The sequence below is a fragment of the Lepisosteus oculatus genome, chromosome 2 (assembly GCF_040954835.1).
Source record: "Lepisosteus oculatus isolate fLepOcu1 chromosome 2, fLepOcu1.hap2, whole genome shotgun sequence".
Lineage (NCBI taxonomy): Eukaryota > Metazoa > Chordata > Actinopteri > Semionotiformes > Lepisosteidae > Lepisosteus > Lepisosteus oculatus.
The window spans coordinates 16,886,757-16,913,632 of record NC_090697.1 but is presented as its reverse complement, the minus strand read 5'-3'; the positions used below and the strand labels follow the sequence as shown (position 1 = coordinate 16,913,632).

Here is a 26,876-nt window from a genome sequence, read left to right as displayed (position 1 = left end):
CATTTATAAACAAAAGTAATTAGGCAGCAGAGGCTCTACAGCAGATTGGTAGTCAAACAAAGGATGGTTAAAACTCTGCATTCCAAATTAATACACACTATTATTGCTGCATAATTCCATAATCTTTGACAACATTAAAAATATATGAATAGCAAAACAAATTCAAGATTTTCATTATTTGCAGGACCAAAAATTATTCTCATACCAAGAACCAAGAATGGTGATTATTGATTGTCTGATTACTTCCTTAACTAACATGTATGTATACTGTATGTAAAATGTATTTATTGTCCAACAGGAAGAAAAATGCTATTTCAGAACAGGGCTGGGGTTTGCCCAATCCCAGTATGCTATTTGTACGATTATCTTTCTAATGCTACCAATTAAGGCAATATATTCCATGAATTAAGGAATCATGTATAAGAAAAAACATTTTTGTCACCTATACAGTGCCTCACAACATATTCAGACCCTTGCACAGTTTTCACATTTTGTTGCTTTAAAACTTGCAGTCATGACCCTTTAAGAAGTAATCCTTATTTGTTACACAAACTACTACACACATTCAAAGCAAAAAAAAGGATGCACAGCTACAGTATAGTAAATAACATGAAAGGAAAACAGAAAAGTCATGTTTGCATAAATACTCAAACATGCTTTTGCAAACCCATCTTAAGTAGCACAAAATTATATTGAAGACCCACACAATTAGTGGCTATAAAACACCTAAACACACTTATCTCTGTAAAGTATATGAGTCAGGTAGTGAATTACAAGAAAAGATTTAACCACGAAGACAAAGAAGCATTTAAAACAGCTCAGGATAAAGCTGTAAAAGATACAGAACAGAAGGGCTGGTCAAGGCAAACTTGGGTCTTTCTGGTCTGAATTCAAAGTATTTCATACATATGACCCCAAGTGTCTAGGGGTAAAGGGGTGTAACATTTAGGATGATTTGGACGCAGGTGGGTTTCTGGTGAGGGACAGGAAGCATGATAACAAGTTTGGTGCAAAGGGGATTTATTTTAAAGTGAAATAAGTGACTGGTATGTAATATAGGACACAATAACACACAGAGAAAGGGAGCTAGAGTGGTGCCAAAGAAAAGAAAATAACAAACAAAATGGAGCTGGCTAGGAAAGTGAGGGGAAGCTGACCTAACTACAAAACAAAACCCAAAACACTCGGTCTTCGGCATCTTCTAACACCCTGACTAACCTTCACTAATTACCCAAAACCACACAAGACACATGGGATTCACCCGTCCTTTACTAGTGTTTCTAATACAAAGACCAACTACGTGTGCAGATGTACCTGACAACCTAAACTAACCTTTTACACAAAAGTTCACACAAATACACAAGTGAACTACAAATACAAATAAGGGAAAACGAATGTAGATAAGGAGTAGAGTACAAAAGATATAACAGAGGTTGATATAACACATTTGGGGAAGGTAATGGCGAAATACAGGATAAAAACAAACAAACGAAAGTACAAGGAGATGAACACAAACCAACTAAACCGAAGCCATATGGAAACACATACGAAGCGAAACGAATTATAACAGAGAGAAACTAAGCATTAGCGAAACGAAGCTGAGCCGAGCAGAACCAAAGTCAAGCAAAAGGCCTCTTCATTCTGAAAACCTCCAAGTTAAATACTGAAGAAGCTGAGTTCTGATTGGTCAACAGTTGATTGAAGATGATGTCACCAAGGTAAAGGTGATGTAGTGATGGACCAATGGGGGGGGGTCCATCACTACATCACCTTTACCTTTGTGACACTACATCACCTTTACATACGGACACACACAAGGACGTAACAAGTATATTCCAATGTAGTGCATCATTCAGTCAATATGCCCTTCTCTACTGCCAAAAAATGCAGAATGACTTTACAGATCTACTTCTCATCAGCAGGGACTGCAATGCTCATCAATACTAATAGGGGCATAGATGAGGCAAGGTACAGGCAAATCTTAAAGAAAAACCTGCTTCTATATCTAGGCCAAAATGCATGTTTCAACAGGACAATGACCTAAAGCACAAAGTCAGAGCTATACTACAGTGTCTTAAGAATATGAGAGTGAATGTCTTTCAAATGCTCAGTCAATGTCCTGACTTGAATACTACTGAAAACCTGTGAAGAGACTTGGAAATGCTTTCCAAAAGCAATCCTTAAGAAAACTGAGAAAGCCTGAGCACCCCCTCCAAGAATAATGGGCACAAAATGCATCTGGTGGGCGCATACCTGGAGGGAGACTTTCTGCCAATGGTGCTTCCATATTGACAAAATACTTATTCAATCCACATATTTGATTTCTTTTTTTATTTTTGCAGACTTTAACTGTAATATTATACAATTATATTATCCCATAAGATGTCTCCAGCTGGACCAATTGGGTTTTGAATAAAATAAATTATGTATACATCATGTTGAAATTTCCCTAAATGAGACACCAGAGGAAGTGCTGGAATACATTTGCCCCAATAAACAGTTATGATATTGTCTGAAAATAAAGCAAAAATGATAACTGAAATGTGACCTCCAGCTATAGCCATGTGTTGAATTGCAAAATATATCACAAACTGGCTGGATGCTTACTGGTTGCATTTCAAAAATGGCTTTCAAAGGCTGCAGAACATTAAGGCCCTGCTGGTACTGTACATTTATTGCACACTGTGTTGAGGTAAAAGTTGATAGTGCAATAAACAAAGTGTGCCTTTACAAATATGTTATGGTCATTAGTGAGTGATGGGATGACAGATTCAGACAACCTGGTAGCTCTTGTCTGTCTGAACTTCTTTCAACTATGAGTTACTGTATGTCACCTGACCAACTGGGAGAAAACAAATGGTTGGCTGACATTAAATAACTAGAAAGTAGGGGATTCCAGATGATATACAGGTATAAGGAAGAGAGAAGGGAAAAAGAAGAGACTTAAATGTGACTGTGGGATTTGTGAGTTTTGGGTCTCAGAAAAAGAGAAGAATTTTAGAAGAGTCTCAGAGAGGGACTGTGAATTGAAGCCAGTAAGCAGCATAGCTGCCCTATTGTCTAGACACAGTACTAGTAAGAGCTCTAAAAATAAAGCTACATTTTGGGTTTGTGATATTTGTGACTTTTACTATTTTTGTCAAACATAATAAAAGCGTTCTGGTTTGTCACAGCTGGTAAAATCAGTTATGCGCATAATAATATTCCATCTTCATTCAACAGACCTTCTTTCTTTTTCCTGGAATTTACATACATTAAACCAACACTACACAGTCATGGATCACAGAGATGAACATGGGATCACACAGATGAGTACAGTGAGTGCTGAATATATGACCCTGTGGTTTATGTGTGATCTATAACTGCCTAAGGAAAAGCATAGTACTAGTAAATCATTATATCTTGTCTGTTTTGATTACTTAAGGGGGTAGAGTCTACAGCAATTGATCCCAAATGACTGTATAATCATATTTCAGCATAGCTGGATAGTGTGTTTGAATTTCGATAGGAAAGATCTCATTACTATTTAAGAGCTTTCTTGCATGTTGTTAGAAAAGGCACCTATTTAATTTTTAAAATTTTCTTCCCATTCCTTTCAAATTTGTCACCTCTGCACAATGCTATTATGCAGCCAGTAAGGAAGCTAGCCACTCTCCATCAGCAATCCACTCTCTACAAAACCTCTGAAACACCATTGCTCGCTTTGTATTTTCTCTGCTTCATATCTCTCATGCAGCTCTTCAACAGTCTCTGCAATGGCTGACTTTCTTTAAGATACTTCTTGTTCGCTATTGCTCCCTTCATCATACTTTTGCTCCATTTCTCCTTCTATTATCTCATCGTCTCTGCACTTCTTCTGCTCTCTTGTCTCTTGTACCCACTTATTGTTCTTCCTTACACCTGCGTGGTGAAAACTACCCACTAAAGCATAGAAAAATGATCTTAAGGGCACCACCTTAAGACAATAAATAATAAAAATAATATTTTTTATAAAGCGCCTTTCCAGAGATCCACTTGTTTAAACTCTGTGTCCCAGTGTCCCAGGGGTGATTAAGCAACTTTTAGGAAATAAAAGAAAGGTGGCAGATGTATTAAATGAACACTATACTCATATAGGAAGTTACAAATGAGAGGAAACCATTAAGGCCATCTAGCCTGTTTGACAGTGTGTGTATAATTGATCTCAGGATTACATCCAGCCACTTCTTGAAAGTACTACCTTGAGGTGTTTCCCACAGAAGACAACTAACAGCATGCTTCAGGTGGAGGAAAGACAAAGCTCCACATTAAATGGCTTATCATAGAATAGGCAGAAGCGTTTCTCTTCAGAGAAGCATGAGATGTTATTTACAAGCCATTAAACAATCTTTTACAACTGCTACTCAAGACAGCTTAATAGTTCCCTTGAATGAAGAATTCCCAATCTACAACCCATCCACTGGGTGACAACAATTCAACGTAAAGTCCTACAGTAGAATATTGTAAGATTGTGGAGATGATCAAATAAAACTTTAAGATTATCTGTACAGTATGGCACAAGGATTCCAATGGACAGTCAACACAAACTTAAACAAATGGTAGGTTTAACTTATTTAGCTAACGTGTTAGAAACAACAATAGTCATGGAAACAGAGCATAATATTGCTGCATTCAAAGGTATTCTAAAGTTAAACCTTCCCATTAAGTACCCAATCCCGTAATTTGAGGCAATGGGTATTGGTTTGTATTTGTGCAAACTGTCAATTCTGATTGCAGTAGTCAAATGTTGTAGCCATCACTAAGTCAGACTAAATCACTTCTCATTTAAATCATTAAAGACTTTCTAAGAACATCAATATCTAACAATAATGGATTATTTCTAGCATGATCATTAGGCCTGGCTTTATAGGGAAATTATATAGTCAAAATGGGCCCCAAGGCAGGATAGATTACACACAGTAAACATGAAGGACAGAGCAGAGAAAAATTGTGGACAGAGGAAGAGAAGAAAAAGAACAGTGAGAAAGAAACCTCCAAAAACCGATCAAGAGTTCAGAAACTGTCCACATAACGTGAACACTAAGATGATCAGACCTAAGGGTTTAAAGGAAAATACCTGTTTTATATTTTATATTTCAGGAAATACCAATTTCTTATTTGTGCAATCCACCAAGCTAAACTACTTCCATTGTTGAGTAATGCATTATTTGGAGTACGAAAACAGAGATTGCATTTGGTTAGCATCCAATTTATGGAGAGTGATTTACAGTAGTTATGGGCAGGATCCTTTTACTTGATAAGATTTCTTCCCTTTTTTCTTTTCCCAATTATAGCGTCTCTGTTGCTGGGTCAAGTGCTGGAAAGCACTGTGGCACTCACAGGATTGTAAACATCTGTATATACAGTACAATTGAAATGTGTGTGGTTTGTACTGTATATTGTAAATAAATATTTATCTGTTTAAACTTGTGACAGAATTGTTAATTCATTACCACACTGTGCTGGAGAACACAAAAACATACGTGCTTTGTTATATTTGGTATCCCCAGACTATAGTGATGGAATTATAAATTTTTAGAATTTGCTTGAATAGCATGCTGCTGTCAGGGCATGTTATTTGATACTGATATGATATATCTTACTTGATCATTTTAATTGATTTAAAATTTAGAATGTTTAAGCCTCATAAAATGTATTTACTGTATTTGGTTTGACAACTGGTTAATGGACGGGAAATAAAAAAGTATAGATAAGGTGTGAATGCTCTTATTCAGTTTGTGTTAATTACTATAGTAAGAGAAGGATCTGTAACAGAACCACTCTTAGCAAAGGGATTATACCAAAACAGGAACATCAGGAAACACTTGTAGATGTAGCAAAGGGAAATTTAGCTGAGCTAAGCAAATCTCTGGCAGATGATGTTTAATGTAGACAAGTTCTGGGTGTCACAAACAAACCATAATATAAACATAAATTTGCTAACACTCAGCATCAACAAGCTACAGTACCTATTTGCTGTAAATGCCAACACCAGGAAGCCGCATTTAAATGTTGTTTATGTTGGCATATCATTTTCCCAACTTCTGAACAATGTGGAAAAGCAACAAAATGGGAAATTAGTGTTCTTGGACTTCAGAATGAACACTGATTAATGATCTATGGGAAACAAGCGGAATATATGGGGGAAACTAAGAAATGGAGGGTTATTTTACACAGATGTTCATGGGAGTCTCAAACAAGCTGTTGTGCTGTTAAAGCTGATAACTCGCCTTCTTTCCAGAACAGCTGGATGAAGTCCTTGGATCATTGCATTTCTAACTCTTCATTTGTTTTATTTCGTATCCCCTTTGTGTAGCTTGCCTTTCTTATTGTAAATAAGGTAATATATCTAATATATCTGTTTGCACATTACCTTAAATAAAGGTATCCATCCAAATTATAACTGCTTTATTCAAAAATGTGGGAGAGCCATAGCTGTCGGCAAGCAATGGGCCCAAGGTAGGATACGCCTTGGTTGGGATGCCAGTCCATTGCATGGCACAAACATGCACATGCACACCAATTTTCCCAGAAGCCAATGAACCTACCTGGATATGTTTGGAATTTGGGAGAAAAACTGAACACCTAGAGGAATCCCACTAGAACACAGGTAGAACATACAATCTCCACTCAACAAGCACCCCAGCAATTGAACCCAGGGCTGCAATACTGTGAGGCACCAACGCTAACCACTGCACTTCTGTGCCATCCAACACATTCATAATTTAAATATATAGCTTGACAAAAAAATTAACTTTCCTTCCTCAAACAAAATACAATGCCAAAATGATCTGAATGAAAAATAAATCAATATAATATATAATACTAAGGTTTGTATCTATTGTTTATTTTAGTAACAGCCTAGGCTAATTCTTATGAGCCAAAGATGAATTATTCAGAAGAATGAATTCAGACAGCCAAGAAGAATCACAGACAAATATTATTTTCAACCCCACAACAATTATGCAAATATTACATTTATTAATAAATCAGCAGAGTAAAATTGGACCTGTCACCTAAAAATTATTGGGTATAATAGACTTTCAGAAATCATTTGATTACAAATGCAAAATGATCAATCATCCATTTAACAAATAATGTTGCTTTTCCTACAATTGCAGTGTTATTAAATATTAAACTTTAAAATGGAAATTGAACTCCACTGTCTTAAAATCATAAAACCCAAAAAATGCTACATCTTGTTACATCCGAAAGGAAGAAATCATGAATACAAATACTGAAATATTAGAGAGATTCTAGAGTCACTAGGAGTAATGGTTACTGAAATGCAGTAGAGAAAATTAAAATTGTGTAAGCAAATGACATATACTGTACAGTCACTCCCAAAATTATTGGTAAAGATCACCTTTGATAAAGATGAGCAGAAACAGCCTGTTTGTAAACATATCCATCAGCAATATGTCTAGATCTTTAAAACTGGATACTCAAGTGTCCTGTAGATATTACAATATTTTAATGAAATGCTTTCATTTCATATTTGTGAAATCTGTGACATTCTTGACATGAAATGGTGTTTGTTCACATTGTAGACTTACCTTAAGTGTAAAAAGCACAATGGGGCTAGGCTATGACTGTTTTATTTTTAATCTAAGTTACACAGATCTGGTTGAAAGGAGGCTATCTTTAACTGATTTTCTTCATATTAAAAGCAGTCTATTAGCTCTTAATTATGCATTCTTGTACTATTTTAAGCAAATCTAAGAAAACATAAAAAAGTTGTCTCCCTCTTCATGGTGCAGTGGGGCATTCATGTCGAGAGGAAATGGAGGCTTGGCTCCCCTACCTGAAGCCACTCTTCTTGTACTGTTGGACATAATACTGCAAAGCTGCTTCACTGAGAGATGAACTTCTGGTAGGATTCTCAGGTGCTCCAACCAGCAGCCCCCCTTCGAACACAACAGAGCCCATCTTACCAACATTGCATTGCTTTTACCCCCCTTATTCTGAAGTATGTTTAATGCAATTCTGAAATGTACTGTTCCAAAACCATAAACAGGCCATTGTCTTATGACATTTTCACAGAAGTATTATACCACTGTACATCTACCTCTGCTCTGGAAAATCTATCTTATCCTATTTTTTGGGTATTGTCATGCTTTGTAATGCCTATAGCTCACTGATCCTTGGGTCCTACCACAGAAAAGAGCACATTATGCCTGTGTTGATACTGCTGTTCTCACTGTAACTTTTATTTAGATTATTTTAAAATGTTTATATTACCATATGAAGCATTTATTCAGGTACAAAATGCTTCAACTGAGATGCAAATTCAATATCTACAGTATGTTTTCTTATGTTCCCATTAAAACACTTATTTAAAATGCTATGAGACTATGGAACAAGAAATTTGACCTGTTTTTTTAAATCTACTGCTATTAAACCTTACAAACATGCTACTGTTTATTAAACCTTAAAACTGGATCATAGCCCTGTCTGGAGCTAGCAATTTCTGAACTAAAACAGTAAAAACTGCCTGTTATTCCTACCATAATCACTGACCACTGACGTCTTATTTAATGGCACATTCCTTCTTTGTTGGCGATTCTATGTATGCTTGGCTGATGCAAGGGGAAAGAAAATTTACAGGACAAATGCATTGCATAAGTATAAAACTACAGGACAGTTTGAAGTCTGAATTAAAAAAAACTTGCTCTCTCTGTTACAAAAGTATATTAGAAAGACAAATTACTTCAAACCCTTTGGGCTTTTTCCTTTTTTTCTTCTCGGTTAATGATATCTTAATTTAGTGATTTGTTTTTGCAATTCACACATTAAATGGAGCAGTGCAAATACATTGTAATACGTTTTATCATGAATCAGAAGTTTATGCTAATTGCTTTAATTGTAAGAAGTTTTAGAATTACATCTGCTAGTGTATATGTGCATCTCTGTTATTATCTAATAGGTGCCTAAGAGTTCTAAGGTTTCTTGAATGTCAATTTAGGTAGAGACATTCAAAAAGGACAAAAATATCACTTTATATAGTTACAAATTTTAAATATTTAAATAAGTTTTAAATAAGAAATGTGTCAGTTCCCCACATTTAGTTATCCTTCACTACTTAAATTCTTTAACAGATTATTCATAACTATATAGCAGTAACCTGATGCCACAGGAAAGGAATTAGGGGGACAGTATTTCCAAGCAATTGGTGCAAAAGTGAAATGATAACCTCCTGGAAACACAGATTACTGCTGATGTACAGACAAACCATTTTGCACAGAGGACACAGAGACCAAGAGGCAGAGCCAAATAGCTCTACTAAGCTCTGAGGGCTAAACTCAAGGAGCTGTAATGGCATGAGCAATGAATTAGTGTTGCCAAAGCTGCAACAATTAGCACAGTACTCACTGAACCTACTGAGACTACTTCAACACAAATAGAGGGGAACAGGATCCATGCTCAACAAAGAGAAGTCTAAAATATATCACGGCCATGGCTAGACAGTACCATGCGTAGTTAAAATAAAAAAAAGGTTATTTTAAACTAGTTTCCTCCTTTCAAAAACTTTTTTGTTCTGAAAATGAGTATTATTTTCCAAATTATAAACGGCATATTCCAAATTATAATGGCATGAGCAATGAATTAGTGTTGCCAAAGCACTAATTTGGCATTAGTGTTGCCAAATCTTGTTTAAAAGGGTTAAGAATCTTTTTTCTTTCCCACTTAGATTAGAATGTGGTTTTTGCTTGTTCTCCATTAACATTTAACAATTTCAGCTCAACATGGCTGTGCTTCCTTTATTACAATCAAAAAGAAATGTGCATGTAACAGATGGGATAACAAAATTGACCGAATGGGCCCATGTAATTGTATTAATATGTTGATATTGATGAGTAAAAGAGACAAAAGGTTAAAGTTGTTGCAACTGGACAGTAAACAAAACTATATTTAAAGTTTTTGTTCCACCTTAGTTTAGACAGAGCCAAGATAAGCACTCCATCCAGCATTTTCCATCCAGATTTCAAGGTGAATGATAATGTCCTTTTATAATGCATAACAGTGATTTAACAGAAGACGATTACAGGTTTCCTACCTCTTTGGCGAACATTGGATGTAGTCAAAAAAGGTTGACCTTGATCCTAAAAAAAAGGAAATATCTAAATATATTAGTAAGCACAGTAAAATTATTATATAGAATAGATGTATATATATGAAAGATTAAAAGAGTTATCTTCTCTTGTTTTTCCTGACTGTTTAAAACTTTGGTTGAAGTGTAATATGCTCACTTAGCTACTGTAGATGACTTATCCTTGTCAAATTCAGTTTAAACTAGACAGCTACTGTACACTTTATCAGGAAATCTAGTAACTAAACCTTGTGGACTGAACATTTATCTGGGACCCTAGTCATCTGAATCTAAGGAAAATAATCTTCTGTGCTCAGTCAACAGAAACAAGCTGACTTATCCTATATTAAATCAATATTCTGAGCTACTGTACCTGCTAGTGGTAAACTCTAACCACTAGAGACTGGGAAACCTGGTTTCAAGCCACTTTTCTATATCAAATTGAGTTTGATATAGAAAAATAACCATAAAATACCAGGAACACATAATGAAATGGCAAAAAGAAATATGTTGCAGAACCCAATTCATATTCACTCACAGTGCATAACATTTATACATTCACTTACATTATTGCTTTGTTACTCTAAAGTTCATTGAATGTTTAAATTCAAAAGTCTTTTATTAAATACTTGGGGACAAAGACTTATGAATAAAGCATTCATTTACTGCTGTTTATTTACATGCATTCAAATTTACACATATGACAGATTGACTAAGCTCAACACTATTATTTTCCACAGCCAACTGAAGTATAATACTGTATAAGTGCTTCTCTGAAAAACAATTAGGAAAGGACACCTGCTTATGATTGCTGGGTTCTTTTTAAAAATATAAACAGAAGACTACAAGTTAAAATAATTATTTCACTATTTGCTTAAACCCTCTTGAGCTCTGTGGATCTTGGTTCAGTTCCTTTTTGCCACTAGATGTCCTTCTTGTACCCAATTTCTTTATAATACACATGAATCTGCATTTTAATTGCTTATAAAAAATATGTAATTGCTTATGAAAAAGATGCATTCTACTACAAAAAGCCCCATATTTCTAAACAGTTTTCATCACATTTTACTGTAGTTTCCAAAATCTACTGTGTGTCCCTTTCTTCTGTATTTCATTTACTTCAATAACTTCTGTCTTGATCTGCAGAATTTAGTGGAAGAGCAGATTTCAAATTATAGGAAAGCAAAAAGATATTGTATATTGCATTTTACTCAACAGCAAACTTGAAGGATTGTCACTTAGAGAAATAATTGCTGCACCGTATGTACAATGTAAAAGCTTTTCTAAGATTTCTCAGATTTAACTAATGTTGCTCCAATTATTTCAAAATAAAACACCCACAATGGCAATACTGGGTGGTGCAGGCATCTTTATTTTAAAGATCTTGCATGTTATACAACAACATTGTCCCCCAAAGTAGCCTCCCTACTATCTGCTTTCAAACACCCAACCACAACTAATCATGTAAAGCACTTTATATCCCCAAACACTCAACTGATTAACTGATTCATCTGGGAATGTGGAATGAATCACTACCAATATTCTAACACTTATCACCCAGTGTGTCTATTTGTAAATGAGAGAGGAATATTTGCTGCTTCTAGTGCCAAGCTGGCATTATTGTTGTCCTCTCAAAGGACACCTGCAACATAATAAGTCTGTGTTTCAAATGTATGAAAATCAAAAACATTACCCTTAGCACTATATATTAGTCTAAATACAAAAGCTTATTCTAGAGGCAATGAAAGATGCACACAGAGTGACAACATATCATTTGTAAAAATGTTAACCCTAATGTGTACAGACAGGAAATCTGCAATTAAAATGTAAGATGTATTTCAAGAACATAACAATAAAAAAGAGAAAAGCTTTTGGCCTATGACTGTCAGGTCAGATGTTTTTAGCTTCACTAATTCTAACAGCATGACGTAGTCATAATCAAAGTATGGCAGCTGGAGTCCATCTCCTTTATTTCAATGTGAAGACCAATGTGGTCCTAGCCTCATTTCACATGAAAAACAGCCTCAAATAAACTCGCTCAAAAAACAGCAGATCAAATCAGCTGGAATTCCTGTCCTTTTCTTGTTTTGAAAGCCAATCACTTCAATACTGATGAAATGTTCTGTATGTCCCCCAAAATGCCTACATTATCTCTTTTAATGATCTCATATACAGTCCCTTTTATCCTGTGCACAGTCCATGAGGCGTGACTTACCCACAGATCCTCATTTCAGATTAGTTACACTAATAATTTCAACCAGAAAAACACATGCTTCAATTAGTAACATATGGGCTTGACCACATACAACACTTCAAAAACAAGTTGAAAAACAAATGGACTGTCTATGTAAGGGTGTCTGGTTCCAGTCAGTATTATTCCCTAGTTTGCTGCATCAAAAATACTGTTGGAATGCCAGAAAATGATTGGTTTAAATCAAATAGATTTAGATCTGTACCTGGCGTTATTGTACAGAAATCGCAATGGAATATAAATGAAGATACTAGAATGGACCTAAGAGTGCGGGAGTTGACTAGTGGGCGGAGCGGTGGCTCTGCGCCTGTGACTGGAAGTTTGCCGGTTCAAATCCCGTGGCCGGCAGAGGAATCCTACTCCGCTGGGCCCCTGAGCAAGGCCCTTAACCCTAACTGCTCCAGGGGCGCCGTACAATGGCAGACCCTGCGCTCTGACCCCAAGCTTCTACCTGTCTGTGTGTCTGTGTCTCCATGGAGAAAAGCTGGGGTATGCGAAAAGACGAATTCCTAATGCAAGAAATTGTATAGGGCTAATAAAGAAACATTATACATTATAGTGGTACAGTAGGCGCTCTGGATTCCTCTGGAGGCTCCAGTTGTAGCCTTGAGCAAAGGACTTCACTCACATTGCTGCAGGAAGTGCCCTGCAGGACAAAATCGTCCTCACGTCTTCATGGTCAATTAAAATTTGTTCTCAATTGACTCATCCGGGTAAATAAAGTAATTAAATATAAATCTGTTCAAATCGGTACATTCTGGATATTTTCGAGCATTTCCATAAGAACTCAGGCATTCCTTTCAAGTGTACTCCTAATTTGCTCTACTGTGACAAATATCTCATGTCTCTCAGCTTCAGTTTGATTCTGTCAAATAATAAGCCATATAAGGAGAAAGATCTTTGCACAAAAACAACTTTTGCTTCTGTGCCGAAGAGTCTATGGGTAAAATGATCACACTCAACAGTAAGATCTGAGGAGCATGTGCCCTCCTCACCCCATCTTCTTTTTCTCTGATGCAATTTGCTGTGTAATCTCTTTCCACCTAAAACATTACAGGTCATAAGCAGTTTTTGATAATTCTTGATTCACATAATATTTATTCTCTGTAGCCCTTTAGGCACCCGGCTAATGAAAACAAGTATTTTCTCATCTCCTGTGCTTGAAGCTAGGTTTTACTTACTGCTTCTGCCTGAAATGTAAAGCTAATGTTTAATTTGAATGCAATAACTTCAGTCTCTACATTACAAATTTATTTATTTTGATTAGTTTCATTTCCTGGGGCCTTTAATTGAGCTGTATTATGGACAAACCCTCCAAACAGCATTTAACAAGAATACTAAAAATATCAGAGCACCTCCAGCTGTGCAGGATACTTCTTATTAAAAAGAGATCTGCCAGTGTGGAAGGAAGTGAGAATTAAGTCATCACTGGATACATGGTTACTCAAGATGTTTTTGCTTTCAAAAGGAAACAATATCCAAACAGAGCTTATCTAGCAAGCCATCTATAAACATCACAGTCCTTCATTGTACAGTATTCAGATAATATTATTAACAATACCTTGAAAAAGATCCCAAGAAATTGCATTCCAGATGAAAATATCAGGAAGCCAAAAAATACCAGAATAGACCACTTAAAGCAGTAAAAATAAAGTGATCATAAAAATATTTAATTTTGCCTATACTGCATGTATTTGTATTAGTAGATACTAGGAAAAACCTTTAAACAATATATTTAGCTGCAAGCTAAGAATGGATTGCCTGGAGGGATTACTTACTGTGTTTTCCTTTCTTTGAGCCTCTTTGTAGCCTCTTTGTAGTCCTAAAGTCTTTCCTGGGTGATTAGTACATACATGCTTTGAGATACAGTGGCATATAATCATAATAATGGAGAAATGTGAGGTCAGTCAAGCAGAAAAGTGGTTTTTAATGGTGCCAGTCTTGTGTGGGTGTATGAGTGGGCGAGGGGGCATTTTAAACGAGCCGTGTGTGTTTTTGTCTCTGCACCTCAGAGAGGTTCCCAGAGAGAAACAAGGTGCTGAGCATGATAAAAGGCCTGAGTCCCGGCTGTTTGTCTGCTCTGTGTGACATGCCTTTGGCCCCACAGGTTCATTAGCGAGCAGTATTACTGTCACATCAGAGGCTGGTAATGTATCTGCTGATGTATCGCTGGGCCCTGGATGGAGTACACTTTAATGTTCCTCATTACAATGCAAGGTCACTCAGCGTGGGACTCAAACCCCCAGGCATGGATACACACCTCATTGACAGGCCTCTTTGCTGCCTATAAGAAGAGGACTGCGTATCCAAACCTTTGATAAGATCTTTGAATTATATGTAAGAAAGCGGTAATTTCATTTACAGGTAATTTGCAATTAGGTTTGAACATACATACATGATCTTTGATTCAAATTGTCATTTAACTTTTAAAAACATCACTGCATTTCTTAAATTAAACATTTAAATATCACCAGAAAAAATCTAATTGCACTTGGATCCCCTGATGAAAGCTATTTAAAAATATAAAACGAATTTCCTTTAACAGTATTAATACATTCTAGTAAAAACTAAAAGACTTGCTGAATATTTAACCCCTTTTTCACACACACACTCCCTCAAAAATAATAGATTACACACATCATATAGAGTGTATTACACAGGAGAGGGTTGTTTTTTGTTAAGGGAAGGGGGAGGTTAAATGCTGCAATTTTCTTCCACCAACAACTTCAGTGTATCCTGTCCAGACAGTTTTAGATTTCTTGCTCATATTATTAGCAAGAAAACAAATGGCACAGGACATTAATTATCCAATCCATTTTTAAAAACACTTTTTCCAGTTCAGGGTCCCTGAGGTGCTAGAGGCTATGCAAGCAACGGGCGCAAGGCAGTCTACACCTTGAATGGGACACCAGTCCATTGGAGAGCAAACACACAGACACAAATACAGACATGCTCACACTTGTTCCTAGGGACAGTTTTCTCAAAAGCCAATTCACTTTCTAGAATGTTTTTGGAGTGTGGGAGGAAACCAGAGCAACCGTACGAAGCCCACGCAAACAGGGGAGACGGTATACTCCATGCAGATAGCACCCGAGGGATTGAACCCAGGGCCCCAGTGCTGTGAGGCAACAATGCTAACCACTGTGCCTATGACAATTATGATAAGGAAACTGAGAAGTTAATGTTAATTAAACAACTGATAGTGCACTATGCTCAATGGGATTCCTTCTTTACCAGAATAAGTGATGCCTACATACTGTACTGTACATCTTGTTTGCTGCTTGATGGCAATTGCTCTGCACTACACTGGCACTACATTGTATCCATCACTGTTTTCTGTCCTTTTTCTTGACATTTCTTTTTTTCTAATGTATGTGAATTATTTGTTTGCATTGACTTGGAACGTTATTGTATATTTTGGAAGTTGCCCTTGATAAGAACACCTGCTAAGTAAATAACAACAATAACAAAAAAAATACTAATTTAAACATTAGTCAGTCCTTGAAATCAAACAGAGTTCCGTGTTTGTGGGGAACAGGGGTCTGTAAACCTTATTTTCTGTAGAGTTAAAACATCTACTGATATGCCTAACAGCATTTACAGATACATATGTTTGAAATAACTTCCAATTGGAAAGAGGAATGTTCCTTACCTGATCTCTATAAGTCACAAAGATCAGCTTGAAGGTTCTCTCCAGGTTCTTCTCCAGTTCTGCCTCAGCAACACCCTGCGGCAAGAACATTAGACTCATCAAATGTGAATTAATAACACCCTCAAAAAAAATTAAAACAATTAAAATGTGCACTTTTTTATGGTGTTTAAAAAAATCATATAGAGAATTTACTCAAACAATATGGATGCCATTCGCAAGCAAAATGTTCTAGTAGCATGTCAAAAGGAGGTCACATTTAAATGTCTTGAACCTCTTAAACACTAACATTCATAGGCCTAAACTCAAATGTTGAATGATAAATACAACAGAAACTTATCAATATAAGGAACAAACAGATTCTGTGGTGAAAATAAACTAAGAAAGAGTAAAGAGAAAGTATAACACAACTCCCTATTCTGCTTTAAAAGCATTAAATTATCATCACCAATACAGGTGAAATATTCAGTACCAATTTTCAGAAAACAGACCATATCAATTACAGCTACAGTGAATGGGAACAGGCAGACAATGTCTTCATGTTTTCTGTAACTATACGCCATTCTACTGCTCTGGACAAACAGTATCTTTAGTATTCTTCAATTTACTCTTATAACCTCAGTTTAAATACAGTATAATTTTAACTAGAAATATACAGTACTTTTAATAATGAAACAATTCAAATAATTGACACATTGCCAACCTAATTATTCTTTAAAAAATGAAATGCAGCAAAAAAAAATTACAGTACGAATTATCCACTTCTGTCTATATATACTTTAAATATATCAAATGTCCATACACTTGTCCTTATTCTGGAACTTGGGCAGTGAGTAATGTAGTAAGTACAGGCCTCTTTCAGTGCAGGAATCACATCAGTTACTGTGATTACTGTGTTAGGATTACCGCATATTTCGTCATCAGCAAACTGTGCTCTGGCAACTAAAGAACCTAAATCACCAAAAGCAGAAGAGGTGGTAAACTTACCACCTAGAACGAAACCACAGCACACAAGTGATTTTTGTTTTTCAGTGATTTGAACAGTATATGCTGTAAAAATGAGTATTGAAACCAACAGCATTTGTTAAATGTTCTCCTGTCTCTCGGTATATTTTTATGTTTTTGTAAGTGCTTAATGATGCAATGGTAAATGTTTTTTTAAGTTCTTTGTCATCATCTGATTTTCTAAACACTTTCCTATTCCTCATTCTAGGAAAAAGGTCAAATTCAAATTCTTTCAGACATTTATTATGTTGACTTTGATGGAATTTGACTGCTGTTCTCGACAATACCCTGTAGGTGTTTAACCTGAAAGATTTCTCAGAAGCTCAACATTTCATGTTCAATCTTGTGTACCCCTGATACTCTTGATACAACCTTTTTATATTTTACGTGATGTAAATTCCAAATTCTATAAAACAGTATTTGCTATTTTATTGTTTCTAGCAAGAAAAGGTCCTAGCAAGCCTGTGCTCCCTATTTACACTGGGAAATGTTAAAAGTCAGTGCTTATTTTTACGCAATTAAGACAAGATTATATTTTTAAGTCAGGTTTTTAAGTTGATTCTCACACCAAGCAGTTACTCTCTTCTCGTTTTGCTTCCTTCCTCCCCTACCCGAACAATTGTACAATTGACTTTATCAGTGTTCCTGACAGAAGCCATTGACTTCAGGTTGTGTTCATGACAGAAGCACATGACTTCATTTACCTACCTGAGTAACTAGCAGGCCCGTGTACCTAAAAAGGTAAAAAACTAGTGAGCTACAGTTCTAGTCTCCTGCCTCTCTTGATATATCCCCACCCTTGCAGTGGGGAACTACAGGGGACCGCTACTGTATTTGGACTTAACTTCCACACCTCCATACTTGTAGCTATTACAGCTATACTTTAATGTTTGTTTACCCAAATTTCTTTGACACTAACTCTATCACTCATTAACAAAAATCCATGTATTACAAGCAAGGGGCAAGGCAATCCAGATTTTAGCCTCAAAGCATGGGGAAGAGGCAGAACTACAACCTTGATGAAACTCTAGTCCAGTATTTCCTATCCTGAGGTACACGAACATACATATAAAAATGTTGCATCACTTTGCCCCCCTCTCACCCAATTCTGGCCCAAGCTTATAATTATTAAGGAACAAGTAATAGGTTTATTCCATGCTGAAAAGAGAAGAAAGAAAACAAGGTTTCGGCTGTGGAGCTCACACCTGAAGAAGGCTTTCTTTGTTTTCTTTCTTCTCTATTACCTAAACCTTGTTCCTTTGCAGCTTACGCATGCTGACACAGCTACCCACCTGAACTATTTATTATTATTAATATTGTTACAGCTACTGGAAGGGATATTGAGTTATTTAAAATTTAGAGACAATGGTCAACCTTGCTAATAACAACTTTTGCAGTCCTTGGGGTACTTCAAAGCAAGTACAATATATGGAAGAGGTGGTTGCTGGTAGGGGGTCTGGAACATACTGTACTGATCAAAGGTATTGTCTGATTTACTTTGGATAATTAAGTTCTGGGTATATGATTAAGCATGATCAGCAGCAGAGATACACCGGATAAAAAGGCAGGTAGTCAGAGAGAGAAGAACACAGAAAGAGACAGACAGACACAAAGAGAGAGAACAATGCATGTGTCAGATGAGACACCTTTGTCAATCATCCCAAAAGACCAGATTTGAGTTTAGTATTTGAATCTTGTTAAGAGAGCTTGCCATTCTGTTGTTTTTAGGAAACACTGATTTCCTGTATAGGGAATCCCTAGGTTAAAAACTGCCTCTCTGTTAGTGGATGCATTTCTTAGAACAGGGAGATACAGATGCAGATATGCTTGGGGCACATTGTTGTGTGCCTCTGATACTGTACATGCAACAGTTCACCAAAAAAGTAAGTGCCCAGCACCTTTTTTTTATATAATCTGGTGCAGAACTGAATTACTCTGTAAAACTGCCAGGTGGCACAATGAGTCCTTAACGTGCCATGTGTGTCACATACAGTATATCTTATTTTAATAATAAAAATGAAATCTGCATTAAATATTAACTTAAGTTTTATTTATTGTACCATTTGAAACTGCTTTTCAAGTTTAAACTGTGTAAAACTATAACAAATGTATATTCATGCTTAAGAACATGAGGTTCAGCTAAAGTATAACACATTCTACATCTAGACTTGACTCACTGAATTTCTCATGATATCAAATGCATTTTTTTCATTTGTCATACCCCTCCTCCATTTTTTGCACTTCTAACTCTGCAGGAGGTCTTCAAAGAGTAGAAAAATAGGAAAGAAGGAGATGTGAAAGCAGCCATGACATCACTGATCTTAAATGTTTGTAGTTTAATGAATTTTAATACAACTTTCTTATTTTATATTGTAATTATATAAAATATATTATACATAGTGGCTTAAATGATAATTATTTAAGAGGAAATATGCACATCAAAACATCTAAATTGCGATTTCTGTTTAAGGGTAAATTAAACTTCACTTACTCCCTCCGAACATCCTGGAGATTTTTGGTCTGACTGGTAGAACTGGTTTTTACTCCCACTATTGACAGTATTCACATTTTCTAACTCATTCATGTTACTCATATAATATTAATATTATTTTATTATTTAACTTACTGTGATATATAAAATAATAAAAATGTCAATATAGTATACATATTATGTATTGCATTTACTATTAAGGAAAGAGTCTTCATTGGTAAAAAGTACAACTTGTGCATTGACTGAGAATCGAACCCCAGTCCTTCTAGCTGGTAAGTGAAAATTCTGCCATACTACTGAGACAAAGTGCCACTCTGTTAAGACAAACTAAATTAAAAACTAAAAGAACTGCATTTTCCATTACAATAACAACAGTAAAATGTAGTTATAATAAGCAACACCAAAAACATTTCTAAAATAATGCAGATTGTTATAAGGAAAGTGGAATGCTTTTCTGCTACCAGCTACAGTATATAAATATTGTTATGAAGTGAACCTAGGTACAATGGGTAACACCTGGCTATTGTCAACATTTCCAGATTTGGTTGAGATGTAGTAGTCCTAGATTCAATGATCAAAGCAATTGTAAAGTTCACCAGAGCAACTTTTCATCAAAGCAACTGTAAAATTTACTTAAGTTATGAGTAAATAATTAAGTGTTAATCAACAATCCAAGAAAAAGGCATAAAAAATAGAAAGGAGGAGAGAGAGAGAAGAAAGAGTGAAGGCAAGAGCTCCTTGTTTTAGATTACCTGGAAAGACTAGATTGGAGCTAAGTATTTGAACCTTGTTAAAAGAGCTTGCATTTCTGTTATTGCTAGGAACTTTGATTTCCTGTGTAAGGAATCCTTTGGTTAAAAACAGCCTCTCCTGGTTTGTGGGTGCATTTTTAGAATAGGGAGATATTCCTATGATATACGATATTCCAATGAAAAAAGAACTGATGTGAAGTGATGATTGGCAGATCCAAGCACAGATCTAAGCAGCAGCTTCAGATTTTTCCACAGCGGCAGTAAATGGCTATGAAAGTGTTATTGGAGAAAGGTGTTGCAGGCAGACAGATAAAGAAAATGCTCCAGTGCAGAAAAGGCTTCCTGTAATCTGCAGCAAGAGTGGTGGAGCAAAAATATCTAAGCAGGGAAAGCAGGAGATGGCTGTTGAGTCAAGGTGAGGCTCCAAGTGGAAAAACTAGATGGAAGCTGGCGAGCTGAAGCCTTAGAGAAGACAACCGCTAAAAAAAGCTATAAGTGACAGACACAAGAAGAGGGTGAACTCAGCTGAGTCAAAGCTCCCGAAGAAATATAGATGAGGAAATAGAGAGCAAACAGTGAAAATTCTGCTTGCATGGATGGCTCCAAGCTCAATGTTGGAACAGTGATACAGTGAACTGCTTTAAATAGCAGCTGATTAAGGAGATTGGGACCTTGATTCATTGCCTGATTGATAAATATTAGGTCTCATTGAGAGGCATTCTAACTTGGTTTGCACAGGCTCAAAGAAATGCTGACAGCTCATGTAAATGTTAAGGTCACCAGTGCACGACAGAAAGTGCATAAGACCTACTTTTGAAGTATTGCATAGTAAAAAAAGATAGATAACAGAGACTTAATACTCATATGTTAGGAGAATACTTGTCCCTTTATTTTAAAAAAATGAATTTCAAGGTTCAATTGCAAACAAGTAATGCTGTTTTACGTGAAAAACATAGGTGCCAAAATTATTGGCACCCTTCAAGATCCCCTCAAATAGAATCAAACACATCTGAAAAAAATAATATATTTATACTTTAATCAGGGACCCCTTCAGTTCCTACTTAGTAGAACAACATTGCTGCTTAGTCCTTAGTACCAAACGGGAAGAGCTGATTGCCAGCTTTGTTCAAAGGGTATTTTCTTTGCAATCGAGCAGGCAACTGAGGATGATCCCCAGACAGAACTATTCTAGACAGTATGCAATTTACTATGCAGTTCTGTACTAAATCCACAAATTGCATTGTAGTTAGGTCACAGAAGTCATAAAAAATAATCCAGTCACAAAGATAAAGTGGAAAACCAACATACAGTAGTTTATATACTGTAGTTGTTAAGTGGTGAAAAGGGAAAAAATATTACAAAAGAAAAATTCAACAAAAATAAAAGAACTGCAGTTTCTTTAGGGAATTTCCCACAAGAAATTTAAGAGTATTTGTTTAACATCAACCAAGTTGTATTAAAGCACACAGACAAGGACACATTCAACACAAAGGCAAGACTAACTGCTACACTATGAACGCCACATTAAACACCCCAAGGTCCACCCCCAGCTTCTCTCGATGGACAGGTAAACCTCCAGTTCAAATCAAAGTGAGGAATCTGACAAAATGGCCGAACAGAGAAAACGACTACAATCTGGATCCCCAACAGGTTAAAAACACAATAACAATGACAATATTCAATACATGAATGAGAATATTGATAATAGATAAGAATAGATATAAAAAGACTCAATGTCCTTCCTCTTCATACTGTACATCCCAGGATGATGATCATGATGAAAAAGGTAAGTGAGTAATGAATATCAGAGATTATAAGAGACCACATCAGCAGTCATGCGATGAGGGCATACATAGGTCCTATTTCACACTTATCCTTAAAAAGTAAACCCATTGTAGCTCAACCATTAAAATGAAAAGACTCAGGCTGGCTGTAGGTAATTGAAAAAACAGTGTCTGGCCTTATACAGTACCAGGGAGTAAAAGTCAACTTAATGGTGAGCCTGGTGGCCTGAACACGCTGCAGTCATGATAAGACCAGGCACAAGTCAAATGCATTCACATGTTTGGTTCAAGTCAACAGTATGCCTGAAGGTTAGTCATACTGTATGTCTGAAATTGATGTTGGCTGAGCTGTTTGTTTCATCTTTGCCCTGTGTACCTCTAGCTACTTGAGCCCTTTTCATTTAAGTGCAATACCATATGCAAGAACTTCTGTTACAGTACCTTTGTTTTCTTACTTTTGTCTTTTTTCCGAAAGAAATCCACCCAATATAGATACATATAGAATAATCAAATCACAAATCAACTTCACAGTGCTTTTTCCATAATACAAATGGTAAAACTAAGTTAGTGTATACAACATGTTAAGTAATGCAAATGATATAATGAAATTACATACAGTTGTAGCAGCGAGGCTTATTAATAAGAAAGAATTAAGTGTTCTGAGCTTTCCCAAATGAGGCCCCATCTCTGTTCATCTCTGTGGTGCAGCCACAGAGAAACTATTTATGCAGGCTGATTTAAGGTTCCTTTGATAAGGGTCAGCTCCCAAAGGGGGATGCACTTAGCTAAGCCTGGCTATCATGATCAATGGTCATCCATTGGCGCCTATCTGTCTAGGGAGTGCCAGATGGACATCTGGACTGCATTCCTAAGTGTCAGGAGTAAGTGACTCATATCTCACCTTGATCTACCAATCAGGGACTGGTAGGGCCGAGTAACCCACGTGGGACTCTGATGCCCATGGAACTTTCAGCCAATCAACGAGCTGAAGTTCCTCCAGGTAAAAACAGGCAACACAGAGAGCCTGGTAGATTCAGTAGGACTCAGTAGAATTCTGTGGACTTTTCTAAAGGGAATTCAAAGGAGAATTCCAGGGCAGGACGGCCCAGGAGCAGAAGGCTCCCAAGGGCAGGACATTCTCGCAGCGCGCCTCCTGACCATCCTGAGACTCAGCCCGGACAACCACGGAACGGCCAGTGTGTCCGAGTGCCAGAACTTTCCTTTGTTCTAAGAGTCTAGAGCGGAGGTTGCCAGAGAGTAACCAGAGGATCCACCCGAGGTTAGCACCAGCAGCATGCCTCGTGAACAGGTTGAAACTGTGGACAGCTGAATCACTATTCAGAACTAGCGCTTCATCAGGAATGAACTGGTCCTCTTCCTGACCTGCTGGGACCCACAGTCATCTTTTCTCCTGTGCAAACTTTGCTAGTTAAAGCCAACACTAACTGGCCGGTCAGTGAGCATCAGCAGCGCACCGTCGCAAGCCGCACAGCACAGCCTGGCACCGAGCCAGAGAGTGCGGATTGGACAGCAACAGCCTGAAACTGTTTCTTTGTGCCCGCAGGAGATCTGAATCGCCAGAGATTGGATGAGTATTCAACTTCACTGCATTACTGCTCGAGAATTCAATTGTTATCCCAACCAGTTGATATCAATTTAATTCCTAAGAGTTATGTACTTGTTTTGAGTATCTAATGTAGAAGTTATAACCAAGTTCATTTACGAAACGATCTAAATGAATGATATACTGAACGTATGTCCTCTTGATGTGTAACTCTTTGTAACTGACTGAATATATACCTTTTGGATTCTGATAACCCTCTCGATAAGATCTGTTAGGTTTATATGCATATTCTATGTATTAATAAATGTATCCTCGTGTATTAGTACCTGTGTGTGTGCGTTGTTTGAGTTATATCGCATGGTTAGATTCTAAAGCCATGAAAATAATCATTTTGTGATTTACTGCTACAATTAATAATTGTCCCAGTAAATGCCCAAACCCTACAGAACTGGTGCCTTCAGAGAGCACACTACACAGTATTACATCTTTTATTTGCCTAATTAAAAGAAATCACAGATGTGAAAAGTCTGGAATTGCATAGAGAGGACTGCAAAGCTGCAAAGCTATGGTGTTTCAATTTTCTAATTATTTTAACATACTTGACAGTTTTGTATTAGAATGTTAATGGCATGTTTGGAGAATTTTGTAAAAGGTTTCTCATGAAGAACGGAAGAAATCAATGTTCACATACGGGGTCCTGGAAATAAAGCTGGTAGTCAAAAATAGGCAAGGATTTCAGTTTTTCCATGGGGTTCGCATCAGGCGTAACAGGAAATAAGGGAGTGTTCAGTGATGCCACAGCCCTGAAACAGAGACAGATACAGAAGAATAAGTAGATTAACAAGCATGATAAGCAGTAGAACCATTCTGAAAAAAGTTAACATACTTTGTTAACAGACATTGAATGAACAGTATGAAATGCAACACATTTTTACAACAGTTTTGTTAAATTTGGTTTCTCTCTTAATAGGTTTTTAGAAATCCCAGGTCTTTGATAGATGCATACTGTCAGAGATTAAATGTAAATGATATTAACTATGTACTGAATACTGAGAAGTAATTTAACACAGTAAATTCACTTACTCTTTGTTTACCATAATTTTGTCCTGTAAAATATAGAGGATTCTAAAAGCCTCTAAACATTTTAACAAATAATTTCTAAGAAATAAATATTTATAGGTTTAACAGAAGATCAACAAGCACATTGGTTCTAATCAGATTTCATATTTACAAAATGGAGTGGTTCAGTATACTTGCAGAAACATTTCAAACACTTTAGCATGTACCAACACAATGTTACCAGCAATAGGAATTTGGGTAATATCTCACCTAAGCACAAACATAATTCCTAGAATTTGGTGTATCTACACAAGTTCAGTTTCAATATTAGCCTGTTCTTAAATCCAGTTATATCTTTCACAATAACCTTTGCTCAATGTTCAAATGATACATTCTCTTGCAAATGAATTCTCAGTTGGTTCAATAAATTGCCATCTTATTTACACATTGAATGAGACTTCTTCCTGTTAATACACTTCATTTCCATTTGTAACCTCTGCTCCTGGGCTCTGAGGTGACTTTCAAAAAGACATTAGGGTTTATATTTTCCAATTCACTGAGGATTTTGAATGACATAATGAATAATTCAATCAAATCTCTCCTAAGCCTTCTCTTTCAGCCACAAAAGATTCATTTTTATCTTTTGAATAGTTTTATTTAATTTTGATAATTTTATGGTATACTCCTTCATCTGGAGATTATCTCTAAACGTCTTGCCTAATCGTATCAGACCTCAGAAAGTAAGCAAGGCTGGGCCTGATCATCACGATGTCAGTCTCCAAAAAAAACAGGAAGCTGCTGTAAGTGTAGCTGGTCAGTCTATTGGCACTCTTCCTTCTGGACCAGAATTTCCATATCAATGTACCAGCATGGTAGGGATTCTTAACCTTTTACAGACCATACACCCCCTACAATGATTCAGGGAAACCCACACCCCCACCCCCCAAAAATCAATACATCAATACAATCAACACATCAATACTACTCAGCTTGATGTCTGAAGAAGGCCAGGTCCATTCTCAAGGACCCCAGTCATCCCAGTCACAAACTGTATTCTCTCCTACCGTCCGGTAAACAGTACCGAAGCATTCGGTCCAAGTCCAACAGACTACAGAACAGCTTCTACCTCCAGGCAATAAGACTGCTAAATAGCCAACCTGCAGCTCCTTTAGCAAATCACCTGTAATGGCTACATGGACACAGTTTTCATTGTATTCAGCAGAACTGCTCTACTTGTATATATTGCACACACCATGGACACAGCACATAGACACATAGCAGCTCTACTCATATTGAGTTGTATTCAATTTAAAAAAACGTAACCTTTGTAATTATCAAGTATCAAGTTTTGAATTGTGTTTTGGGGTTATTTAACATATTGATAAATGTATAATATGAAAAATCTCATATTTCTTTTACAGATTCAATTTGCAAAAACTAATGATGTTTAATATTTATTTATGGTAAATTGGTAGACTATTTAATGTTATTTGATTATAAATGTTATTAAAAATATTATTTTTAAGATGGAGGCATTTTTTTACTATCTTCAATGGGATGGTCTGGCATCAACCAAAGCTCAAAACTGTGGAACATGGCAATTCATGTGTCATTTGCAGCATCTGTTTCGGTTCTTTGTCAACCAATGTTGAAAAATCTAGACTCGCAGAGGTATGTTGTCGCAAAAGGGGTCAATGGTTATCTTACAATTTAACCTTGCTGAAAGAACTATAGTACAATTTTGTTGATATTCATTCAGTGGGGGATGTTTTTAGGAAAGTTATGGAAGAGTAATGATGGAGAGATAGAAAGTAGCTGATTAGTTTTTTTTTTTAATTATGCCTTCTAGGTTAGTTTATTTCCGTGTAGGCAGTAAGTTGTGCAGAAAACTTGTGTTTGAAATTGCCATTGTTGTTTTTTTCTGGGAAAGGGAGGCAGTGGGTGAAAATGTGTAACCTAGAGTAGAATAGTGTAGTAGATTTTTTATGTGCTTTCCAGTGTTCAAGGGAGATGCAAACACATTTCTGATTTGATTAAATATATCACAAATTTCAAGTGTTTGTTGTTTTTCTTTTTGGCACTTAGTGGCATTAAACAGCTGGAGCTTTTTGGTCTCATGTGGTTGATAGAACTGGGTTTTTCTCCCGCCATTGTTTGTTTTCACGTTATTCATTCATGTATTATTAATATTATTTCCATATTTACATAGAAAT

At 36.4% G+C, this 26,876-nt stretch overlaps 1 protein-coding gene across 1 annotated transcript in view; it reads right to left on the bottom strand.

The window, feature by feature from the left end:
• Nucleotides 1–26,876, bottom strand: part of ephx2 (epoxide hydrolase 2, cytoplasmic) — a 97,121-nt gene that overhangs the window by 23,924 nt on the left and 46,321 nt on the right. Inside the window, exons 12-15 of the mRNA XM_069197634.1 lie at nucleotides 24,296–24,407; nucleotides 16,012–16,086; nucleotides 10,076–10,121; nucleotides 7,823–7,925 (exon numbers count right to left, since the gene is read on the bottom strand). Coding sequence (XP_069053735.1) covers nucleotides 7,823–7,925; nucleotides 10,076–10,121; nucleotides 16,012–16,086; nucleotides 24,296–24,407 — 336 coding nt within the window. The remainder of the gene's footprint in view (nucleotides 1–7,822; nucleotides 7,926–10,075; nucleotides 10,122–16,011; nucleotides 16,087–24,295; nucleotides 24,408–26,876) is intronic.